General features: G+C 47.9%; 1 protein-coding gene across 1 annotated transcript in view; it reads left to right on the forward strand.

Moving 5' to 3' along the window:
- LOC111156913 (GATA binding protein 4) overlaps window positions 1–22373 on the forward strand; it is a 48365-nt gene extending 25992 nt beyond the window's left edge. The window contains 5 exon segments of the mRNA XM_022518048.1: window positions 13534–13700; window positions 14913–15038; window positions 18972–19059; window positions 20588–20736; window positions 22169–22373. Of these exon segments, the coding sequence (XP_022373756.1) occupies window positions 13534–13700; window positions 14913–15038; window positions 18972–19059; window positions 20588–20736; window positions 22169–22351 (713 nt within the window). The 3' untranslated portion in view covers window positions 22352–22373.
- Window positions 22374–24182: the final 1809 nt, after the last annotated feature.

The following is a 24182-nucleotide window of genomic DNA, read 5'->3' on the forward strand; positions in this document are numbered from 1 at the left end:
GTACCTAGGTGGCTCAGTGGGTTAAAGCCTCTGCCTTTGGCTCAGGTCATGATCCCAAGGTCCTGGGATCGAGCCCCACATCGGGCTCTCTGCTCAGCAGGGAGCCTGCTTCTCCCTCTCTCTCTGCCTGCCTCTCTGTCTACTTGTGATCTCTGTCAAATAAATAAATAAAATCTTAAAAAAAAAAAAAGGGAATGTGATATTGGTAATGGGGAGACTATTTTTCATGTGACATCCTTCTGTACTGCTTCAATTTTCATAGCAGTTAAACTTAAATTAAGGGGGAAATTTTTTTAAATACATAAATGAGAAGGGTTACAGTGTAGTGCCAAATTGGATGATTTCAAAAGTAGGGAGCTAGAAATCATCTTTTCCAAATACTCCTCTTTTGAGTTGTGGAGACCAGAGCAAGAGAGGTAGAATTATTGTTGGTAAACATTTCAACCCCTGCACGCTTGTGGAATTGGTTCTCACTGTTCCCAGCCTTTATATTTGGTAAATGTGATATTGAAGAAATGGATGGACCCCAGTCACATCACTGGTAAGTCCTGAGTGACGCTCCAGCAGCTATGCTCCTGCGCCCTCTAGTGGTTGGAGGACTTTCCTCAGGGCCATTAGATGTGTGAGTAACAGTATGTAAAGGGGAATTTGAGAAGAGTCTGGGACTTCCTTTCACCTCGTTTGCTATATTCTTCCCTTGTTTTATGTCAGGCTTCCTCAAATAAAATTTTCTTTGAAGAAAGGGTTCCACGGCTCAAAAAAGCAACTGACAGAAAAATCACTGGAGCAGAGTAATTCATACATTTGATCTGACATTAATCTGGGTAATTTTCAAACTAGGAAGGACCTAGATTATCTCGTCTCACACCCTCATTTACAAAGCTGATCCTAGGCATAGACAGGTAAAATGAAGATAGCCCAGGTCCGTTGCTAGGGAGGCACAGTTTCCTAGCACGGCTGTACGCGGTCTTCATCCTGGTTTTCTGTTGTTTGTCTTAACTGAATTCAAAGCAGATCCCTCCTGATTCTCCTTAGACTCCACACTTCATGCAAAAAGCTTGTAGGAAAACTAGGTGGATTAGCAGAAGATGTAAAGTGGTGGTGACTAAATTGAACTTTGGTTTGATCAAGTAATCCTCAAGAAACCCCCAGAGGGGAAATAGCCCTCTGTATATGTTTCTACACCTTGGCTCCCCTCCCCTTCTAAAAGGCGTAAATCTCCCCTGAAATGCCTCCCTAGCATTCAGAGCAATAAAGAGGTCACATTATAACTCCATAAATCTCCCTGGCTGGCTGGCTGGCTGGCTGCTGCCATTCCAGGAGGCGAAAGGGAAGTTGTTTCCTCTTGACAGCCGCTGGGCTGGAAGGAAAAGCCTTTTCCCTCCAGACCCATTGTCTTGGTCCCTGAGGGAGCTCGTCTGGCAATTTGTTCAGTGTTTCCTTTTTATCCTGCCAGCGTATAACAAGCCAGAGAGGGGTTTCAGAGTCCACCGGGCCCAGACCGGCCTGGTTTAAGTCTACTCAAACGGCCCTGAGAGAGGGTCTGGCCAAAGCCCCTGCTCAGTCTTTCTAATTATAATAAAAGGCACGAGGTCTAAATGGGCAGTGTACATATGTATAATTGAGCTTCAGAAGCCAAGCCAGATCCAGTGGGGCCTGGAACCTGAGCCTGCCTGTGGAAGCCTGTCTGGGGAATCCCTGAGACAGGAACCAGGGCACGGTGTGGGAAGACAGTGGGTGGTGAGACTGAGAACCCACTTGGAAAATGAGAGGCAGTAAGATGCTTTTATGGGAAATCAGAAAATGGAAACTGGCCTAAATAGAACCTGCTCTACATTAAAAATAATGCTTCATGAAACAGTGGTGATATTACGGCATATTTATTTACTTATCAATTTTACATACAAAAGAATTATTTATTGCAAATAGAAAATAAATGAACATAGTTCAGTATTCAAAAGAGTCACAAGAATGTAAGAACAAAAGCATCCCTAAGCCACCTGGAGGTTCCCCTGAAAGTATTATCAGGAAAGTATTATCAACATTATCAGTTTTTTGGTCTGTCCTTCTACAGGTATTATTATATATGCAAACAGTGTGTGTATAGACTCCTCTTTTGTAAGAGGGTATCATATTACTATTCTGTACCTTGCCTCTCATATTTCAAAGCATATTTTGGAAAAGATTCCATATTAATACATGACAGATCTTTATTCTTTATGGCTACATAGTGTACTTTGAGTAAAACAGTTCCATATTGATTAACATATAAGTTGTTTCCCAATTCTCTGCTATTACAAAAACAAAACAAAACAAAACAAAAAAACCCCACAATAGATATTCTCATATATAAGCCATTTTGCACAAGTGCAAGTGCATCTGTAGGATAAATTCGGAATGAATATCCATCTGAAAATGGAGTTTCTAGATCACATGGTCCATGCTTTTGCTAAGATATTATCCAGTTGCTACTTCCTCTGCCCCCCAAAACCAGGCTGTACTATGTCACACTCACCATCAGTGCGGGGACTGCTTGTGTCCCTACAACCCCACTCCCAGGGCACATTTCAATGACTGACTGATGCAGGTTGGCAGAAGGCCTAGAGAGGGACAGTGACGTACCCCAGTGACCTGGAGGACGCAGGACCAGTGTTGGCCAGGTAGCTTTTCATTAGCTCTTCATATACATCCCCGCACTTCCTAGTCCTGTACCTTGGAAGGAGCCTTTCTCGTTCCTTCTGTGGGGTGGGAAGAATAGCTGGTGCCAGACTGAACGCTTGAGCCCAGAGGGGGCTGACCCTGTGCAGGGGAGGCACTTGGGCCCAAGGTAGAGAAGGCGTTTTGTCTTTGGAATGAGAGGATCCTAGGAAATTGAAGACATTAAGTAGACATCTCCAATCCCCCCATTCCTAGGCAGAGATGCTTTTTAAAAATTTAATTTAAATTTTTGTTAGTCATTTTGTAGGCACTTTATGTTCTGTAAAGTTCACTCATATAAAGTGTATTCTGCAGGGGGTGGGGGGGCCCTGCCTGGCTCAGTAGGTAGAGCCTGCGACTCTGTCTCTCTCTCTCTGTCTTTTTAAAAAGATTTTATTTATTTATTTATTTGACAGAGAAAGAGGGAACACAAGCAGGGGAGGGGGTAGGGAGAAGCAGGCTTCCCACTGAGCAGGGAGCCCTATGTGGGGCTCGATCTCAGGACCCTAGGATCATGCCCTGAGCCAAAGGCAGACGCTTAATGGCTGAGCCACCTAGGCGCCCCTGAACATGTGACTCTCGATTGTGGGGTCATGGGTTCAAGCCCCCTATTGGGCGTGAAGCGTACTTAAAAAACAAAATGAAAAGTGTACCATGCAGGGGATTTTAGTATATTCAAGAGTTGTGCATTTATCTCCCAAGCAATTGTAGACCATTTTCAACAGTCCAAAGAGAACCTCGTACCTAGTAACAGTCACTGCCATTCCCTCTCCCACTGCCCCTGGCAACCACTATCTATGTCCTGTGTGTGGATTTGCCCATTCTGGATATTTCGTAGAAATGGAACCATACACTCAGTGGTCTCTTGGTGTTATTGTTAACTGTCCATTTCCCCCCAGGCTCTGGACCTTTGCCCTGCTGTTCCCAGTGCCTCCTGTGCTCCTCCCTAGATACACAGATGCTTACTTATTAATTGCTTCATTAATGAATTTAAACTGTGTTACGGGAAGAGAAAAATCTTATGTAATTGTCATTTTAAAAATCAACTCAAATTTTCCTATTTTTTTTTCTTTTTACTGCATCTCAGTTTTCTTACTCATTTCCCTATCCATGGACCTTGGGGTTGTTACCAGTATTGTTCCATGAACATCTTAAAAATAAACATTTCCCTCTGTCTTTTGGGGGCGGTGCCTTTGATGTGATCCAGGGTAGTATTAGAACAGTTTCATCACTGCGTCATGGAGTTCTTTTCTGTATCTACCCATCCATCTGTTATATAATTATATAGACACACATTATATACATACGAGAACCTCTGACCCTGTGTATTTACCTCAGTTGAGTTATTACGTGTGTCCAGGAGTACGGCCAGACTGTCAAGCAGAGCCTCAGATTTACAGCATTATTGCTGTCTTGTTAGAGACTTCAGGATGCTGGATTTTCTTGAAATCTGATCGGTCAATGTGCACTGGTTTCTCCTGTATGCCCAGTGCTGCAGATAGAGTGAATCAGCATTAGAGTGGTATGGTGCTGGGGAGGGCAAGGATCAGGTCACAGAATGTTCTGGAATCTCAGTCTCACGTGAGTCACTCACCTTCTCTGGACCTTGGTTTCTTCCCTTGAATGTTCATGGAATCACCCAAACATCACTTTCAGTTTTTAAGACCCTGGGCCACCTGCCCTACAGAAGACTTAGAGTTTAATGGAGATGAGTCAGGCCAAGGGGAGCAATGATTAGGGGATGTTCAGAGCTAACCGATGGCCATAGCCAATGAAGAAGGGAAGGGAGGGTACAGTTTGGGCTCAGTACCCAGATTCCAAAAAGTGACAGACGTTTTCAATTGCTGATGCCCACTCAGCCCACTCTTGGCTGGAGCTGAGCCTAAGACCAGACCCAGGGAGCTGAAGCAAACCAGAACCCTCGGAGCTGTGAGATATCAGCAGCCAACTAGGGAGCCCAGCATTTTGAGTGATTTTACACATCTCTTTCCTTGCATTCTGCATGCACCCAGTGTGGGAGGCAGTAAATCAGCCCAGTGATAAGTCACTTGGTGACACTGGGGAGAAATGAGTGCAGGGACTACAGAGGGAAAAAGTGAGATGGTCTCACAGCCAGCAATCTGCTGAGAGGGGCCACACATCCTGATTTTAAATTTGTTGTCCCAGAGTAATTACTTACCAGCTCCTCTCCCTCAGAAGTGTCCCATTCTGGAGGACGAATGATGTGACATCCTAGTCAGACCTAGCAGAAAAGAGGCAAGCCAGTGGTTCCAGATTTAAGAGGGTTGGTGTGTGGGGGTGGGCATCAGGACTGGGTACCCACTGGACACAGCAGCCTGTGGAGACTCAGGCTCTTGCACGCTAACTGGTCTTAGCTCCCACTCCATGGGCCTCTTCCCAAGGTCCCACAGGGAGGACTCTAGACTTCACATCCACTGGATGGCAATGGGCAGGAAGCAGGGAGAGTGAAGCCCAGAGAGAGAAGCCCAGAGGAGACAACTGGGCAAAACAGTGTTAGAAGGACAAAGTAACAACATTAGGGGAAGTTTTACAAATAGGAATTACAACACAATCTTTGAGTATTCCCTTCTTTGCTTTGTTCATTGGGCTCCTTTAAAGATGGTATCCCACCTCATGGATCACAGTGGGAAGGGGCCATGGAGACCCTCTCCTGGGAGCGTATGAGGGTTTAATTTCCAGATCTGGCAAATGAAGTCATATGTCAGTCCCTAACACCATAGAACTTTTTTTAAAAAAATAATTTATTTATTTGACAGAGATCACAAGCAGGCAGAGAGGCAGGCAGAGAGAGAAGGAAGCAGGCTCCCCGCTGAGCAGAGAGCCCAATGCGGGGCTCCATCCCAGGACCCTGGGATCAGGGCCGGAGCTGAAGGCAGAGGCTTTAACCCACTGAGCCACCCAGGCGCCTCCACCATAGAACTTTTAATAGCAATGTGGCAGTCTCTGTCATGAATGGATTTAATTTTGTACAATGCCAAAGGCCCAGGACCCAGTCATCACTGAGGATCAACTTCAAATAGTACAACACCAAGAAATTTCTCCTGGGGCTAGAGAGTGACCCTGCACTTTGTGGGGAAATCTTTATGCTATAATTCTAGTCTCACATGTAGGGATTCTTGAAGGTCTCAAAATCTAATCACAAAAATGAAGGCTAGGGAGCATTTCTTAATTTGGTGTGCTGAAGAGCATTGAAACAGATGTGCCTTCAGATGCTTCTGTGATCAGATAAGTTGGGAAAACAGAGCAGCTGGTCCTGGACTTTTTGAGCCCCTGCTGCTAGCATGTGATATTGTGACCTTTAACTATCTTCCACATTCTGATTTTTGGACTGTTCATGTTGACACTCCTGCTGGAGAAAGGATTGGGTCCCCGATAGGATGGTGAAGTCAGGAGCTGGAGCTCGTGGGATTCTGGGCCCACGGTTAAGAGACCGGTCAGTGAGTGTGGGTTTCCAATCCCAGCTGTGCTGTTGATTCAGCAGGATCTTCTCTGTGCCACGTTAACCACATTAACGTTCTTCATTGCCTGCTCTCTGGCCCAGCCTCCCACTCTGCCCCTGCCAGGAGCGTAGACCACGTAGGACTGGGGACAGATATTCGGGGGCTTAGTAGATCTGCAAGGGAGGGGCAGTTGGTCACAGAAACGAAAGACAAATGGTTGACTCTTTCCATAGTCCCTTCGGGGATGGGGCTCTAGTCACAGATTGGAGCCTTCATCTCATCTTTCCCTTGTAATTTGTCAGTTCTCTTAGCGTGTTAGGGGCTATCAGTTCTTGGCAAGGGGCTGTAAATGTTTCTCTCCAGTCTCATTTGTTCTTTTACTTCCTCCTTTTGCTTTCTTTTTCTTTCTCTCTTCCTCTCTTCTTGGTTTTGGTGCTTTTTCCTTCCTCTCAGATTGTTCTTGCTTCTTTGTGGGTGTTTTTCTTTTCTTTTCTTTTCTTTTTTAACCTGGGTCTCATGCTTTAACTTTCCTTCCAAGCTTGAAGCCGGGCTCCTAGATGAACGCCAGTATTTTTTGTTTGTGTGCATGCGTGTGTGTGTGCGTGCAAATGTGTGTGTAAAGGTGAAAGTTTATTTCCATTACAATGACAATATTCACCTGGAGAAAAGTTTAAAGGTCTCTCATATTATTCAGTGACTATTAAGAAATGTAGCATGCTACCTGTTTCATATAGATCATTCTCTGTTTCTTGATTGTAAGATGCTAAAAATGTTCTGCATCTCATGGCACTGCGGTCAGAATGGAATGGATAATCTCCATGAGGCACTGCCATTTTGTCCCTTAGCAGCCGGAAGCAGAGGCCCGGGGCTCCGGGCCGGGCCACTCTGGCCAGGCCTGGCAGGAGCCGCTGCTGTTCAGTGGCTGCAAGAACTTTCAGATTAGGTGCGCTGATCCTTGCCAGCCCAGACGCTGCCTGAGCTGTGTCCGCCTTCCCCTTGGCAGCCCCTGTCACAGGCCTTGCCTGACAAAGCCCAGAAGACCAAAGGCTCAGGCTGCCAGAAAAACCTCAGGATTTGTTTGCTCCTTGTGCCCCAGCCTCAGGCGCCGGCCCGAGGACAGAGCCAGGGTTGTCAGGAAATCCACGCACAATCTCTGGTGAACTTTGGATGGGACATGGGGCTGGGGTTCAGCAAGGGACATATGGGTGGGGCTCGGGACTTTGATCCTGAAGCCCCTTTGGCTCTGGGGAGGTCTCTGGGCAGGTACCTCCCCTTTCACTGCCCAGGCCTTGCATCCCCTCTGGCCTCTGTTTCATAGCTTTGAATAGCTGCCCAGAGCATGGGCAGTTTCCATTGTGTTTATGTGTCTTCTCTCCCCAGATCTTAGCATGGTCTCAGACAGCGGAAGATGTGCAGCCAAGGGTGGAGGAATGGGGGTGCGTGGTAGACCCCAGGAGCCATTGCTGCTGTCGCATTTCATGTAATTCTTTGTTTTGAGTTGTGTATCCCCAGCTAGACCAAAACAACTTGGAGCAGGGATGTTTGCCCCAGTTTTGTCTGGTATATCTCTATGCCCAGCCCTTGCTGTAGGGGCGAGGAGAGCAGACACATGACACATGTTGGGGCTTCAGTGCCCCCACAGAAATAGTGAAGGGCCTGAGTTCAGGTAGTGTCAGGAGGGTGAAGGGTGAAGGTGGAGGAGAGGGCTCGACATGGGCTCCGGCTCGAGACCCAGTTTTCCCTAGTGAGAGCAAGCCCCTCAGAAGACAGAAGGCCCGAGGGGCGCCTCCACAACTGAGCAGAACTAGGCTCTGTGGCACCCACCTGGTGGGTTGGCACTCACGTTGGCAAGGTCCAGTGGTTGAGAGACAAATCCAGCTTTCAGGCAGTGCCCAGCAGATGTTGCTAAGCATGACCCTGGCCTCTGACTCCTTTCCCTTCTTTCTCCACCTTTTCTCTTCTCCCTCTTCCTCCTTTCCTTCTCCCAGTGTAGCCGGGGCGCAGGGGTGCTCTTGCACCCCTGCTCTGGGGCCCCCACACAGACCAGGTCCGGCCACGCCCCACAGACAGAATCCAAAGGCAGAGAGATGGAGTGGTGGTGAAACAGAAGGGCATTTATTTCGGTGAGGCTGACAGCAGGAAACAGTGGACTAGCGTCTCAAAGACTGTCTCAAAGGCTCAGAAAATACTCCCAGGTTTAGGTAAGGAAAATGGGGAGGGGGGCAAGCATGGGTGGGTGCGTGCAAGTGGGCAGTGAGAGTCAAAGCCATCACTGTCCCAGCGTCCGTCAGGGGCAGGATCTTGCTGGCCCAGGGTAGTCCGCCTTAAGAAAGGGGGTAGTTTTGATTCCCAGCGTGGGATGCTTTGCCCTTCAGGTCTTCCGTCTGAGCCCAGAGACAGGCTGGAGAGAAGAACCCACCTGAAAAGTTTGAGGTCAAAATGGAGGCAGCTGAACTCCTTCTTCCCCTGCCTTGACTTGCTTGTTAGCCCTGCCTATGGGTGGGTTCCCCAAGATGGATGGAGCAGGTCAGGGGAGAGGTCGGAGTCTTGCCTTTGATTGCGTCACTTCTCTGTGGGGAAGTCAGGGGTGGGATCCTTCCACCTCCTGGCCCACATTTTTCTTTTCAGACACTTGGGTAGAAGTAATCTGCCATAATTCTTAGGAACGTCCCTACGAAATCGGATGCCTCAGAAATCAGGCTGTGTTTGTTTCCCTCTTTAAAAACAGTGTTTTCCTAAGTGGGTCATGGATGGAGGTGAGGCGTTTGATCCCCATTCTCGGGGTTAGGGCCCAGTTCAGTTTGTGTGTCTGATCGCTAAATGTCATGCATTACAATTTCCCATGAGCAGCAGCCTTGTGGCCTCACAGGGCTACACCATCAGCCGTGTGCTGCCATTCCTTCTCTGCCTGCAAGTCTCCAAGTTGGCCAGGTCTGAGAGTGGTACACAATTTACAATTCTGAGCCCGCATGGCCCCCACCCCTGTGCTTTGCTTTGCGGAAAGGTCAGATTCCCAAATCTCCTAGCTCTTTTATCTATCCCCTCCCCCTGCAAAAACCCAGCACCAAGATTTGTCCTGGGTCTTCCAACTCCCTCTCCACCCCTCCAAACCTAACAATAATCCATCACTGTTATCTCATTTGGTGTTTACAAAGCACTTTACAGCCATTGTTGCGAGTTTTTCCTCTTATTTGCAAAGTACTTTACAACTATTATTACAAGTCTTTCCTCGGAGGTGGGGTAATGCTGACCCATTTCCGAGAGAGTTGGATTCCCACTGCCTTCTAAGTGGTTGGACCCATTCCTATGATGCCCAGCACTGGAGAGGTAGGGCTTTCATAAGTGAAGGTCACAGCTGCACCCTTAGAAATCAGCCAGAGAAACTGGTTTCGGGGCCCCTGCCCACATGCCCTTTGGGAAGTTCCACCCAGCATGTTTCTAATGAAAGCGTAAAGATGATGGTTACCAGGGTTCACACCGGGGGATGTTCCTGCCGCTGGGGCTCACTGCCTATCACCTCCCATTTCTGGCAGCCTGGCTGCTAAGCAGCAGGGTTTGTACTTCGCTCTCCCCTTTCTTCTGTCCAGGGTAGGGGTGTATGTGTGTGATGCAAAAGAGGAAAATAGTCCCCCCCATAGCGGACTGGGAGCTGCTTAAGGTGATCAAAAGTCTTTCTGTTTTTGTTTTAATTTTTTATCAGATTTTTTTTTTTTTAAAAAGAGGCAACTATGGCATTCCAGAATGGCATTTTTAAGAAAGAAAAGTCCACTTTATAATAGCTAGTCTACCAAAAAGTCCCTCCTCCCTGGGGGCCTTAGCTGCCATCAGGGTGGGCCTAGCAGTTTATGTGTTGCCCTTTTCATTTAAGGTGAGGGCTAAACATTTTCCTCGATTGTTACCGTGTCTTTGTAATAATCATTTAAACTTGTGTAACATGTTGTTGAGTAGGTTGGATGGCAAGCCCTTCTGATAGAAAACATGGAAACTTCTGTAGATTTGGAGGGGTACTTGACGGTAGAGAGACTGGGTACATCTGACAGGGTGCCTTGAGGAACCATGGCCTTGACCTCCTATCCCGTTTTTTCCTTTGGCTACTGTCATTAACACCAGATCCTTTAATAGGGGTCTGACTTCTGCACTTCCCACCCTAGACAAGAAATATCTGCTATACAAATCCCAGTTTGGTTAAGGTGGGTTCTGAAAATGAGTTGAGCATTATTATTAACTCATTATTGGTATTTTGGCCCAATTTGCCCAACTCGGTTATTAGCCTTCTGAGAATAAGGTTCCCTCTTAGCTTTTGGGACATCTATCAGAGTGCTTAAATAGCAGATGCTCAGTAAATATTTGTTAGTGACAAATACATATTTGCCAACCTCCAGGGCCTTTTCCTGGCCAGTAAAATAATTGCCTTGAATGTAACCTATTCTGTGAGGCAAGTGTGAAGGAGTTTCTAAGGCAAACCTTTGTGTCGCGGTTTCAATAAGGCCAGTAAGTAGCAGAGAAACCTGTAATTGCCAGGATGGCTTCTGCGAATAGATTCTGCCCCTGCATATAACACCAGAAGTGTGAAGAGAAGAGGAGATCTCCCCTCCAAAAGAGGACCAGATTATGAGGTTTTTGTCTCTAGGGCCTTCTTGAGATAAACCAGAGCATGGGAAAGAAGCCGGTTTGTCTATTTTTTTTTAAAAGGTATTTTCTAAAAGGTTTTATTAATTTATTTGAGACTTAAGAGAGAGCATGAGCAGGGAGGAGGGGCAGAGGGAGAAGCAGACTCCCCACTGAGCAGGGAGCCCTATGCGGGACTTGATTCCAGGAACCGGAGAGGCAGATGCGTGACCGGCTGAGCCACCCAACGACCCCTGGTTTGCTATCTTTAAAAGGAGGAGAGTGTGATTCTTTATCTGTGAGACCTACATACTGGAATATTTATGAATGAAGTGGTAGAGTGTCTGGGATTTCCTTCAGTTATTCAGGACGGAGGAAAGAGGGTGGAGAGATCCATGGGAAAAGACTGGCCACAAACTGTTGGAGACTGGATGATGATTAAATAAGAGTTCATCCTGTCCACTTTTGAGTGTGTTTAAACCTTTCCATAATTAAAAAAACAGAAACAAAAACAAACAAACAAACAAAAGACCCAACGGAACAGGAGGGTTGAACTAGCTTTGGTCTGGGAAAATGATCTGAAACAGTCCTTCATCCCCAAGCACAATTTAGGCCAGAAGACCATATATTGGTTCAATTTTGATGCTGGAGTGCCATCTAGTGTTAATTGCAGACACCCGCCCAAAGGACGACTTGCAAGCGCCTCTCCTTGCTCCAAGGTCCTTCTGTGAACTCCCGGTGAACAGGGTTGACTGGCAAGGGCAGCACTTGCGGGTTTGGAGGTGGAGGTGGCTATGATGGTGGCCAGGGTGGTGTGCGGGCTCATTCCTTGCCTCACCCTGGCTCAGAGAAGCAAACTAGGACGGGAGTTGTCGTTTTGTATGTGGCTCTGAAAGCAGGTGACCTTGCTGGAGGGTTCTCAGTGTGACCCAGCTGCAAAAATAGCCTCTCTTGTGACCGGTGTGTGCTTAGCTCCCTGGCCTGAGCAAATAGCCCCTCACACCTGCACATTGTTGACTAGCTGTGGACACACAGCTACTTGTTTGCAGGTGCAAATGACTGTTTGTGTACCCAGAGTTGAGGGAGGGCCCCCCACCATCCTCTTCTTCAGCCCACGTTCCCTTACAGCAAGTAACTGGGCCACAGTACTAGCAGAATGTGTGACCTTAAAATCCAGTGCTAGGTCCGGGTGGAGGGAGAGCTCTTAAAACCCCTCCTCTCCAAGTATCCCCCGCCCTGTTATGAGAGAGGAATCCACTCTTGCCTCTGGTGGTAGGACAAGAACGGTCCAAATTCCAGGGTAGCTACGTTTAGGGACAGAAAATATGGGTGGAATATAAAATATTCTTCAAAATAGGAAGCGGTGTATATGGAGTCAGGGAGATTTCTGGAAGTTCTGAGCCAGGCTTTATACAGATCATACGGAATAAGAAACCTGGCCCAGCCAATCTCAGCAGGGCAACTGCAATGGGCATGAGTGAAATTTGTCAATTGTAAAATTCTATAGACCTGGACAATAGAGGTGGGGGGTGAGTGAGTGTAGGAGACAGAGTGGTGGCAGTGTGCCCAGGAAAGTGAGTGACCGTAAGTCACTGTTGCTTGCAATATGGACCTGTGTTTTATGGACCAATAAGCAGGAAAAACTGTCAAACTCTGATACAGCATATCATACAGATACACTGAAATGACAAAAATGAGCGAAAATGAATCACAGCCCTTTTTGCAGGGCAGTTTGAAAATTTTGAAAACTTTCCAAAAATGTGGTCCCTTTGGTTAATTCCTTAGGATACTCCCCTAGGAGTAATTATACTCCTAGGGGAGTATCCTAAGGAATAGGCAGAAATGCTAAGAATTGTGCACAAAATGAGCAGAAACTGGGTAGAGATTAAATAAAAGTTTAATGATAATGAAGGATGGCACATTGATATGATGGGATTCCGTACTATGCTAAAATGAGTTGATGAAAAATTTCTAATTTGGGAAAAATGCCTTGGTATCATGTGAAAAAAATAGGTTCAAAATTATGTAGCTTGACCTCGACTAGGCAAAGTATGTGTCAAGACATGAAGTATTGCAAAGGTTAGAATAGAACAAAAGGTTAATAACACTGGTGATCTTGGAATCAGAGGATTACATATCATTTATATTTTCTTTTTTTTTTTATTTGACAGAGAGAAACACAGCAAGAGAGGGAACACAAGCAGGGGGAATGGGAGAGGGAGAAGCAGCCTTCCCGCTGAGCAGAGAGCCTGATGTGGGGCTCCATCCCAGGACCCTGGGATCATGACCTGAGCCCAAGGCAGATGCTTAATGCCTGAGCCACCCAGGCGCCCCCATTTGTATTTTCTTTACACATTTTATTTTCTAAATTTTCTGAGCAAATCTTTTGTTTGTTTTCATATTTTTATTGAAAGCAAAAAGGAATCTCAATTTTGAAGGGAAAAAAGAGAGGAGAAAGGTCTGGGTGGAATTCAGAGAACCTCAGGGCCAGGGGCTCTGAAGGAGAGAGAGGGACAAAAATGCAGGCTGCTGGTGGTTGCTGGCCTAGTCTTCCTTTCCTTGTGACCAGGGAGAGCCTTGCTGCGACTGCCTGTGATGCCCAGTGCTTGAGGTCCGAGCCCGGATAAGGGAGGCCCCCCGAGCTGATCCACCTTGTACTCCTTGCAAGGAGAGGGCATCATGTCCTCGGCCTCTGGATTCTCTGATATTAAGGTTTCTGAGCACAAACAGGAAGAATTAATCCTCCATCTTCTTTTCCACCCAGTAGATATGTTTGATGACTTCTCGGAAGGCAGGGAGTGTGTCAACTGTGGGGCCATGTCCACCCCGCTCTGGAGGCGCGACGGGACGGGGCATTACCTCTGCAATGCCTGCGGCCTCTACCACAAGATGAACGGCATCAACCGGCCCCTGATCAAGCCCCAGCGCCGGCTGGTAAGCACGGACCCTGACTGCTCAAGTCCGCCCGTCATTCCCTCTCTCAGCACCTGGCGTCGGGGCTCACGCTTGGTGGGAAATTCCCAGGGTCTGAATTTTGGACTTCAGGTCATTTAAAAAAATTTGTTTTAAGTTTTTACAAAAGATTTTTTTATTTATTTGAGAGAGATTGAACACAAGCCGGGGGAGGGGCAGAGGGAGAGGGAGGAGCAGACACCCCGCTGATCAGGGAGCCCCCACAAGGCGGGGCTCGATCTTGGGACTCTGGGATCATGACCTGAGCCATAGGCAGAAACTTAACAGACTGAGCCCCCCCCGGCGCCCTTCAAGTCATCTTTAAAAAAGTAGGTGTGGGTGGGTGGCAACGCAGTAATTTCTGATACCTTTAGAGTTAGCTCCAGCAGCAAGGATGTTCCAGACCGTCTAGTTTAAGCCCTTCGCTATGCAGAAGTGAAAAATGAGGCTCAGCACAGCCAACAGCCTCGCCCACGGTCACAGGGATACCGAGTCTCCAATCTGGAACCAGAGTCCCGGCTTCCTGGTTCCCAGTCCAGCCTTGCCTTGGACATCTCCTGTTTTCACATCAACCCCACGAGGAAGGGGAACTCTTCCTTACCTTGTTTTCAGCTGATGAGTTAATAAAACCCAAAGCCCAGGGGGAGATTAAGCAGGCTATGCTGGGCCCTATGGCTGGGAAGGTTTGTAATGGGGTTTTTGGTTCTTGGCTCTGTGGTCTTTTCTAGTATAATTCGATTTGGGCCAACACAAGCTAGGCTTTCTGTGTATTAGGGAGGGAGGAACAGAGGGGTTAAGCCCTGACGGTTAACTTTCTTGGGGTCCCGAGGCCCGTCCAGCCCCTGATGACACTTGAATGCAGTAATTCTTCCTCACATTTATTCTACTTTTGAGGAAAGCTTTTCTGCCCCCAGGGCCCTGTCTGAGGAATGACTGATATGCCATAATGCCAGTGAGGGTTAGAATTCACTGTCCTCCTGCCGCTGAAGTCCCTGTTCTCCCCCCCTCCCAGCCAGAAGGGGCTAACATGAGGGGAGAATCTGGCCCTTCAGCTGCTCAGAGGTTCTCCTTCAGGGCTCTCCCAGATGACCTCGCCACCCCCTCAGGGCAGGACAGCCCCTCGGAACTCCCCCTGACCTAAAAGCAGCAGTGTGCCTTCCGCTTGGACATGAAGGGTCTGCTTTTCTGTTGCAGTCGGCTTCCCGCCGGGTGGGCCTGTCCTGTGCCAACTGCCAGACCACCACCACCACGCTGTGGCGCCGCAACGCCGAGGGTGAGCCGGTGTGCAATGCCTGCGGCCTCTACATGAAGCTCCATGGCGTGAGTAGCCCACCCCACCCCCGCCCCCCAGCCTCACTGGTGTTCCCATCCCCTAGCTGTCACTGGTCCTCCCACTTGCAGACTTGACGTCATCGTTGCCCTCTCTGCCAAGACACTGAGATTTGGAAGGAAACTTACAGGCTGTCTTGGACCGTGTGGGCTGCCATAAAGCACTGCAGACCCAGTGGCTTGTATACAACAGACATTTATTCCCACATTCCTAGAAGCTGGGAGTCTGAGCTCTGGAGCCGGTGTGGTCAAAGGCTGGTGTAGATTTTGTGGGGGGGAAATGCTCTCTTAGGGTATTGATTGGCATGTGACTTTTACTGCAAGTGTTCCTGGGGAAATTTCCCTCGCAGTACCTTTTTTTTTTTTTTTTAAGATTTTGTTTATTTGACACACACACACACACACACACACACACACACACACAGAGAGAACACTCAAGCAGGGGGAGTGGCAGACAGAGGGAGAGGGAGAAGCAGACTCCCCTGCTGAGCAAGGAGCCCAATGTGGCACTTGATCCCAGGACCCCGAGATCATGACCTGAGCAGAAATCAGGAGTCTGATGCCCATGAACTGAGCCACCCAGGTGTCCCTGGCAGTACTTATTAAGGATAAAAAACATACGTATCTTTTGACCAGCAGCTCTGCTTTTGGGAAACTGGCCTGTAAAACAATAAAAGAATCAGTATGTAATGATGTTTGAACTGTTTATTGCTGCAGTATTTGTACTGGCAAAAACTAGAAACCATCCTAAATCCTCATAAAGGAATGGTTGATTAAATTGTGGCAATACTATGATGGGGAATATTGTGCAGAAATTTAAAGAAATACCAAATTAGGGCCATGTATCTTGACTTGGAGTAACAAAAAAGCACATTGCGAAGTAATATACATACTATGCCCCCATACTATGGGGGTGTGGGTGTGTTAAACACAGACAGATACAGATGGATGGATGAATGAGCACACACATACATACATGTGTAGATCTGTATGTGTGCGTACATGTTGGCAGATGTTTTCAAGTGTAAGAAACATGAGAGGCCGGTCCTCCAGTTGCCCCATAGGACAGGATTGATAACGGAGGGATGGAGGGGGCATTACTACCTTAGCCTTCATGAATCTTTTCATGTTTTCTTTCTTTTTTTAAATTAGTTTTTTAGTTTTAATTCCAGTGTAGTTAACATATGGTATTATTTTAGTTTCAGGTGTGCAATATAGTGATTCAACAGGTTTTTTGTTTTGTTTTGTTTTGTTTTTAGTTTATTTGAGGGAGGGGAGGGGTAGAGGGAAAGGGAGAGAGAGTATTAAGCAGACCCTGTGCTGAGCAGGGATCCTGCGCCAACACAGGGCTCCATCTCACAACCCTGAGGTCATGACTTGAGCCAAAACCAAGAGTCAGACACTTATCCCACTGCGCCACCCAGACGCCCCAGTGATCCAACAATTCTGTATGTTATTCAGTGCTCATCATGAGATGTGTACCACGTTTTCTTGTTAGTGAGAAAGAAAAAAAAATAGCCAAAATATAGTTAAGACCAGTCATAAGAAAATATACTTCTTTCTGCAGAAAAGTTTATCAAGGATGTTTGTTGAGTCACTGTGATAGAGAGAATGGAGGAAAAAAAACCCTCAGTAGGGAAATGGTTGAAGAAACTCATGTTCTTCAATAGGGGAATGGTAGAAGAAATGGGGAAAGGAATATTATGCAGGTATTAAAAAGATTTTGTCCTTAAAAAATTAAAAAATAGAATTAGCATATGATCCTGCAATCCTACTTCTGGGTATAGATCCAAAAAGAATGGAAAGCAGAGCCTTGAACAGCTATGCGTGTCCTCATGTCCACAGTAGCATTATTCACAATAGTCAAAGGTGAAAGCAACCCAAGTGTCCACGGTTGGGTAAGCACAATGTGGTCTGTCCATGCAATGGATTTACCAGTCAGCCTTTAAAAGGACATATGTCCGGACACACAGAACCAGGTGGATGAACCTTGAAGTCATCATGCTAAGTGAAAGAAGTCAGTCACAAACGGACAAGTTTCATGTGATTCTACTTATACGAGGTACCCAGAATAATCACACTCATAGAGACAGGAAGTAGAATAGGGGCTGCCAGGGGCTGGCAGACGGGGAAATAGCAAGTTTGTGTTTAATGAGGACAGACTTTCAGTTTTTAAGATGAGAAGTGATCTGGAGACAGATGGTGGTGATGGTTGCATGACATTGTGAATATCCTTAATACTACTAGAAAGGGTTGAGATGATAGATTTTTTTTTATCTTTTTTTTTTATTAAATTTTATTTTTTATAAACATATAATATATTTTTATCCCCAGGGGTACAGATCTGTGAATTGCCAGGTTTACACACTTCACAGCACTCACCATAGCACATACCCTCCCCAATGTCCATAAAGATGATAGATTTTATGTTATGTGTATTTTACACAATTTTTTTTTTAACGTATTGAGGTTGGTGGGGATAAACATGAGGGCTATATTCTTCTGAGGTCAGGATGGGCTTCAAGTGGGCCAAAGTCAGGGTGGGGGGGCTAGAGAGAGGAGAGGACACTTTCCTCCAAAGGTGGGAATACTGTTGGATCCAGCTCTCAGTTGACCAGAAGGCAGGTTCAGGTTCACCTAACTGGCTGCATTTCTCTTAACCATTCCATGTTTTTGTGTGTGTGTGTGTGTTTGTTTTTTTTTTTTTTAAGATTTTATTTATTTATTTGACAGAGATCACAAGTAGGCAGAGAGGCAGGCAGAGAGAGAGAGGAGGAATCAGACTCCCCGCTGAGCAGAGAGCCTGATGTGAGGCTCCATCCCAGGACCCTGGGATCATGACCTGAGCTGAAGGCAGAGGCTTTAACCCACTGAGCCACCCAGGCACCCCTTAACCATTCCATGTTTAATCTCTGAAGTGGGTAATTACTTTTCTTTCAGTATTTCAGGCATAGCCTTTATGAGTCCCATCCAGGAGACAAGCACAGACCAGGAGTTAAAAGATTTGGTAGACCTGGCCTAAGAAACCAAATGTGGGGAAGGCATGCTATTTAAAAATACTTGAAAGATTGATCTAACAAGCCTCTTCTTCAGACCGTTGTCTAGGCACCTGTGCGTGGTTCAAGAGCATGACACTTGACAGTCACAGCTTGATTATGAGAAGTCAGTGCAATAACAGTGTTGTCCATAGACAGTTTATCTCAGGACCTGGCCAGAGGGCAGTCTCCTCAACATGATCTCTTGTTGCTCCCCACCCCCCATGGAAAGACCACATTTGGCTCCAACCAGACTTAATGCAGTGCTGAACTGCTCTAAGTAGAGTGACTTGAGCTCTCAATTCACGGGGGCTGGCCCAGTGTCTGCCTATTTTCTTGGCATAATTATTAATAGCACCCCCTTGTCCTTTTCATCGTGTCCTGATTTTGCTGATAAACTAAAGGTTTTTTGCAAAAACTGTTCCCCCTACCTGAAATGCCTGCCCCTTTTCTACTTGCCGACCTCCCACAACTTAGGCATCACCTCCTGAGTGAAGCCTTCATTAATATGGTCATGTACCACTTCCCCTCCTCCCCAGCTGGGAACACAGTTTAGTGTTTCTTCTCCATCCTCCCACACCACCTATGAGTTTGGTTGTTTCCTGCTTGTCTGTCTTTCCCAGTCAACTGAGACTCTGGAGGGAAGGAATGGTGTCTTTATGCCTCTATTTCTCTAGGATGAGTGTAACACAGCATGTAGTATAGGATCTCAATACATATTTGATTTCTTTCTCCAGGTGTGCCAGGGGCTGACTCACCCAGTCCCAGCCCCAAGGTTTGTAGAGGAATTGCTTAGATGTTGCCTTCTCATAGTGTGTGTGCATGTTTAAATACTGTAGCAGATCATGTATAAGTGGAAAACCATATATATTGACTTGTAACCCTCTAGGTCCCAAGGCCTCTTGCAATGCGGAAAGAGGGGATTCAGACCAGAAAACGGAAGCCCAAGAACCTTAATAAATCTAAGACACCGGCAGGTGAGGAAAAGAATTGTGTGTAATTGTATAACTCCGTGGCCCTTGGAGTATGTGAATACCAGGTTTTCTTGGCTGGGTGGGCCAGCCCAGGCTAGTGAGTCATGAGAGCATTGTGCAGCCCCCACTATTCAGGACAGAATGATAACCCAGGGAGAAGTAGCATCACCATGCACTATCTGGGGAGCTTTTAAAGCAGGCTCAATTCAAGACGCGTGATGACTGCCAGTTGCAAAGGCACTAGTGGTCCAGCTGGACCGGTTGGGGGCCAGAAACAGAAAAGAACACTACTTTTCCCTCCATCTTCTGTGCTGCAGCTGGCCATTTAAGAGCTCAGTTCCTTTATGTTCTCCTTGAGATAACTAGGATCTAGGAAGACAGGACCCCATTAGTAAGCCTTGATTTGTAAGCCAATGCACAGTTAACATCATGTAGTACCTAGCATTTTAGAAAACTGTTTTACCATTAGTAGTTCATTGGTCCTTAAAGCTCCTCAAATGACTCATTATCCCCATTTTACTCCTGAGCAAACTGAGGCGCAGAGAGGTTAGTAACTTAGCTAGAGTCACACAGCCGTGAGTGGGTAGACCTGGAATTAAACCCCAAGTTTTTACACTTCCGGGTCTGTATTCCATCCCAGGTGCCACTTTACCATCTCAGTTTCTAGGTGAAGAGTGAGGACGACTCATGTTCCTATCAAGAGTGCTCCCTCCTCAACACCGCTAGCCAATCAAAAATTTCATGGGAAATACTGCCGTTGCACAGAAAATAAATCAGCTGATCCGATGGGAAATTTATCTTTTAATCTAAGGCGTGACAAACAGATAGATTTCCCCTTTCCACTGCTGAGACCATAGCCAAAGTTCTCCTTTCCCAAATTCCACAGTGCTTACCCCTTCGGGCAGTAATTCTCGCTAGAATTTTCCATGTCTCACCCCAGTGGCCCTCTGCCTCTCTGTCTGTGTCCGCACTGTTGTAGAAGTACAGCACCATGTCCTGGGGAACATCATCACCTTATATGCCGCAGGGACAGGAAGAGCAAGCATTTAGTTCAGGGGAACAGCCCCATCTCCGAAATTCCAGATCCAGGGAGCCAGGTTAGGCAGCAAAACCTCATGTGAACAGATTCCACTGTTTATAGCCTTTATTTATCTCATGTGTGGAGATTCACATCTTTTGCTGCAGAACCATGAATGTATTTCATTAAGGGGTGTTGCCTCCGGCACCACTGGAAGTATTCTATAACATACAGTATTAAAATCCAGACACTTTCGAATCCAGAGACACATGTGGTCTTAAGGGTTTGGAATCCAAGGTGGGGAGCCCGTCCCTTGAGAAAGTTCCCTTGAAATTCCGGTATTTTCATGGGTCCCATTTTGAGCCGCTGCCCAGCACTCATGAAGGACCCTGCCTCCCTCCCTGGCAACTATAAATAACGCCGTTAGCATGGACCTACCCTAGCTGTCTCCCAGGACTGCCTCCCGTTTGCCCCTGCCCCTGGTCTGGGTGTCCTGACTCTGCCTTATTCTAGGTCCCTCGGGTGGTGAGAGCCTTCCTCCCGCCAGCAGTGCCTCCAGCAACTCCAGCAACGCAGCCACCAGCAGCAGCGAAGAGATGCGTCCCATCAAGACAGAGCCCGGGCTGTCGTCCCACTACGGGCACAGCAGCTCCATGTCCCAGGTATCCCCTTCCCCAGGTGGGGGAATAGGACCGCTGGTGGGACAGTGGTACACCGCCAAGGACCAGGTGGCTGGGTCAGCACTGGAACACGGGAGCTGTAGCTGGGCCCCAGCAGGTGGCAGCAGGAGCTGCTTGGTGGCCTTGGGGCCCCACTGAGGCTAGGGGTTGTCTGCATGAGGGTCTATTTTAACACATCTGGTCAAGTTAGGATGATTTGGGCACACAGCTGTGACACACAAATGTTGAGTAGCTCCTCCATGCTGGGACCTTTGGACACAGGAAATGCGAAGGGACACATTGGGACACAGCACACAACCTGAGTCAGGCTGTGTACCTTGAGGGATGGCCGTATGACTGTAGTGGGCTGTACAAGGTGGCACATGGGCTTTCTGGGCAAGCCTGTCTCCTAAGTGAGAGGGGGTTTGGCCTTCACCTTGAAGGATGGATAGATGTCTTTTTAAGATTTTATTTATTTATTTATTTGAGAGAGAGAGAACAAGCGCAAGAGAGAGCACAAGTCTGGGGGAGGGGCAGAGGGAGAAGCAGACTCCCCACTGAGCAGGAATCCCAATGCCAATGGTGGGACTCAATCCCAGGACTCTGGGATCATGACCTGAGTGGAAGGCAGACGCTTAACGACTGAGCCACCCAGGGGCCCCAGGATGGATAGATTTTAACAGGGGGAGGGGAAGGAAGATGCCCCTCCGGGCAGGGGAAATGAGGGGGAAACTAAAGGGGGGGGGGGGGGGGGCCACGGAGGGTTGGTGTGGAGGTCATGGGCAAGGTGCCATTTAATGAGGGTCAGCTACAGCTCTGGCCTCAAATGTGTGTCCTGAAGATGGGTCAGCAATACTGTCATTTCCCTCTTTCGAATATGATGGCATTCCTACTCCCCAACCCCTTCCCTCTTTGGTTCCCCTGTTTGGGATGAGGATAGTCCCACACTTGGTTACTCTTTCCTCTTAGTCCTGATCTGTTCTCTACGTGCACTTGAGGGAGGCTATATCCTAAAAAGCTTTTTACTGTCAAGGTAAAGAAGCTGGTCTCATAGAACTAGAAGAGCCAGGAGCCCCTTCTGGGCATGGAGATCCGATGGTGACAAAACCATGGAAAATGTCTCATATAACTATCAGAGCCTTCTGAGAAACCACAATATCCACACCCCTACTGGGTCCCAGTGCTCAGAAGCAGCAAATGAATCACACAGACCCTTCACATCCCATGGCACAGGGGTTTGGAAAAACGAGACACGTGCTGCTTGGTTTCTTATTCTGACTTTGTCCTCAGGCCCTCTCCCCTCATCCCTTTGCTGGCAGGGGAGCCAGCCTGGGGACATCTGTGTTATGGGGCTCCCCGCCCCAGCCCAGACCCTCCCCATCCTGAGTCCTGAGGAATGATCCCATTGAGCTCATCTTATACTTTTTGCTTACAGACGTTCTCAGTCAGTGCGATGTCCAGCCATGGGCCCTCCATCCACCCGGTCCTCTCGGCCCTGAAGCTCTCCCCACAAGGCTACGCATCTTCTGTCAGCCAGTCACCGCAGCCCAGCTCCAAGCAGGACCCTTGGAACAGTCTGGCCTTGGCTGACAGTCATGGGGACATAATCACTGCATAATGTCACCTCCTTCCCTCCTCAGACTCCTGCACAGACTTGGGACTTGGAGGATGGCAGAGATGAGGCTCTGGGGCCCCAGGAACCAGCTCGTTCTGTTGGGGAATGACTCCAGAAGAACAACTGGGAAGAAACTTGAAATTGACAGTTTGGTTAGGGGAAGTGGGTGTTGGATTTTATCAGATGCCTTTTCAAGGGTGGGCTCCTGGGAAGAGCCCAGACTCTGACCTGGAAGAACCCACCCTTTACCATGAGCACATTTAAGCCCATTCTGTGGACTAAGAGACTTCTCTCTTGTTTTCCACCCCACCCCTCCCCCGTAAGAGACTTGATATCCTTTTGCCCTACCCTCCACCACCGTGGCCTGAGATGGTGGTTTTTCCATGGTGTTCCCAGCACTGGGGTTCTGAGGGTGGGTGGAGGGGGCTAGGTGCTGGGACCTCTGGTCCAGCCTGAACCAGGGCACCTGTTTGACATGTGTGTGGATGCAACAAGCCCCTTCAGACCGCTGTTGCCTCTGTCCAGCACTCCCCTTTCAGGCTTGGCACACCCCTGCATTCCTCAGTACCGAATCTTGACCCTGGAAGTGTCAGGTGTGGCCCCGATGCCACTGAATGCTTCATGGGGACACGGAGGAGAGGGCCGCTTCACCCACTGCAAGGTGTGCCTTGGTCAAATCACACCTTGGCAACTTTGCCTCTCCCAAGTTCCTTTCCCTGGCTCTCGGCTCAAACCTCCAGTCCCTTCTCCTCACCCCCCAAGGCCTCTGAAAATAAAAATCCCTCCACTGCTGAGTGATTCAGCTCTGCCTTCAGCTTGAACAGGTGTCTTGCTCTGCGGAACAGGAGCTCAGCAGTCTAGCCACAGCAGCCTCCCCCTCGGCTGTGCCCCAAATCCTTCTTCCACCCTGTCACCCACAGTCAGGGTCCGAGGAAGTACAAAAAGGTTCTGCTGCTAAAGCAAGTATGACAAACACTCATCTAAGACTTGAGATCCTTCTGGAGAGCATGTCTGGTAGACACCGTCCCCCTGGGGCTGGGGCCGGCCCCTGGGCTGGGCGAGGGCTTTCCGTGGATTCTGGCTCTCTTGTACTTGGATTTCGCCAATGCCGCTCTTGTTCTGTGGAGATGTGCCTCTTGGTCAGACAGCAGGCCAAGTTCATCCAAGGGGTGTGGAGCTCCAGCACCCGCTTCCTTTCCTCAGCAGGAAGTCTGAGTCTCTTGTCCGGGAATCAAACAGCTTGGGATGTTGCAACATCAAAGCAAACACAACAAAACCGAACTCAGATAGAAAGATGATGACAGAGAAGACACCAAGGGTGGGCCCCGAGGGAGCCTCTGGCCCTGTGCTCTTCTGGAATTGGCCTTCTTCTGTTCCTGTTGCTGTTCCTGCCCGTGATGCTGGGGCTCACAGAGACTCCTCTTTGCTGGGCCTCCTCAGCAGCAGAGCTATAGCTGACTGTGGCCTTCCTACATTCTCCCCCCAGAGGCCCAGCTCCCAACCCCCAAATCCTCCTGGCTGTAGCAGAGAATATTTTTAAACCAAGATTCTGTTTTAATCATCATTTACGTCGCTTTCTTCCGTGAAGGCCACCCTCGTGTACCTTCCTAACCCACAAACCTGTTAACATTGTCTTAAGGTGGAATGGCTGTAAAATCAGTATTTAACTAATAAATTCATCTGTACTCCTCTTTTCCTTCTCCTCCCTCAGAGGTCATTACTGGGAGGCTCGATGCCGCCCTCTGCGAGGTAGTCCTGAGTCACAGAGGCCCCTTCGCCGATCTGCCCACAGACTGCACAAAATCATGTTCTCTCTTCACTTATGTATGGCAGC

Source organism: Enhydra lutris, unplaced genomic scaffold, assembly GCF_002288905.1.
Source record: "Enhydra lutris kenyoni isolate GAN:26980312 unplaced genomic scaffold, ASM228890v2 scaffoldscaffold3, whole genome shotgun sequence".
Lineage (NCBI taxonomy): Eukaryota > Metazoa > Chordata > Mammalia > Carnivora > Mustelidae > Enhydra > Enhydra lutris.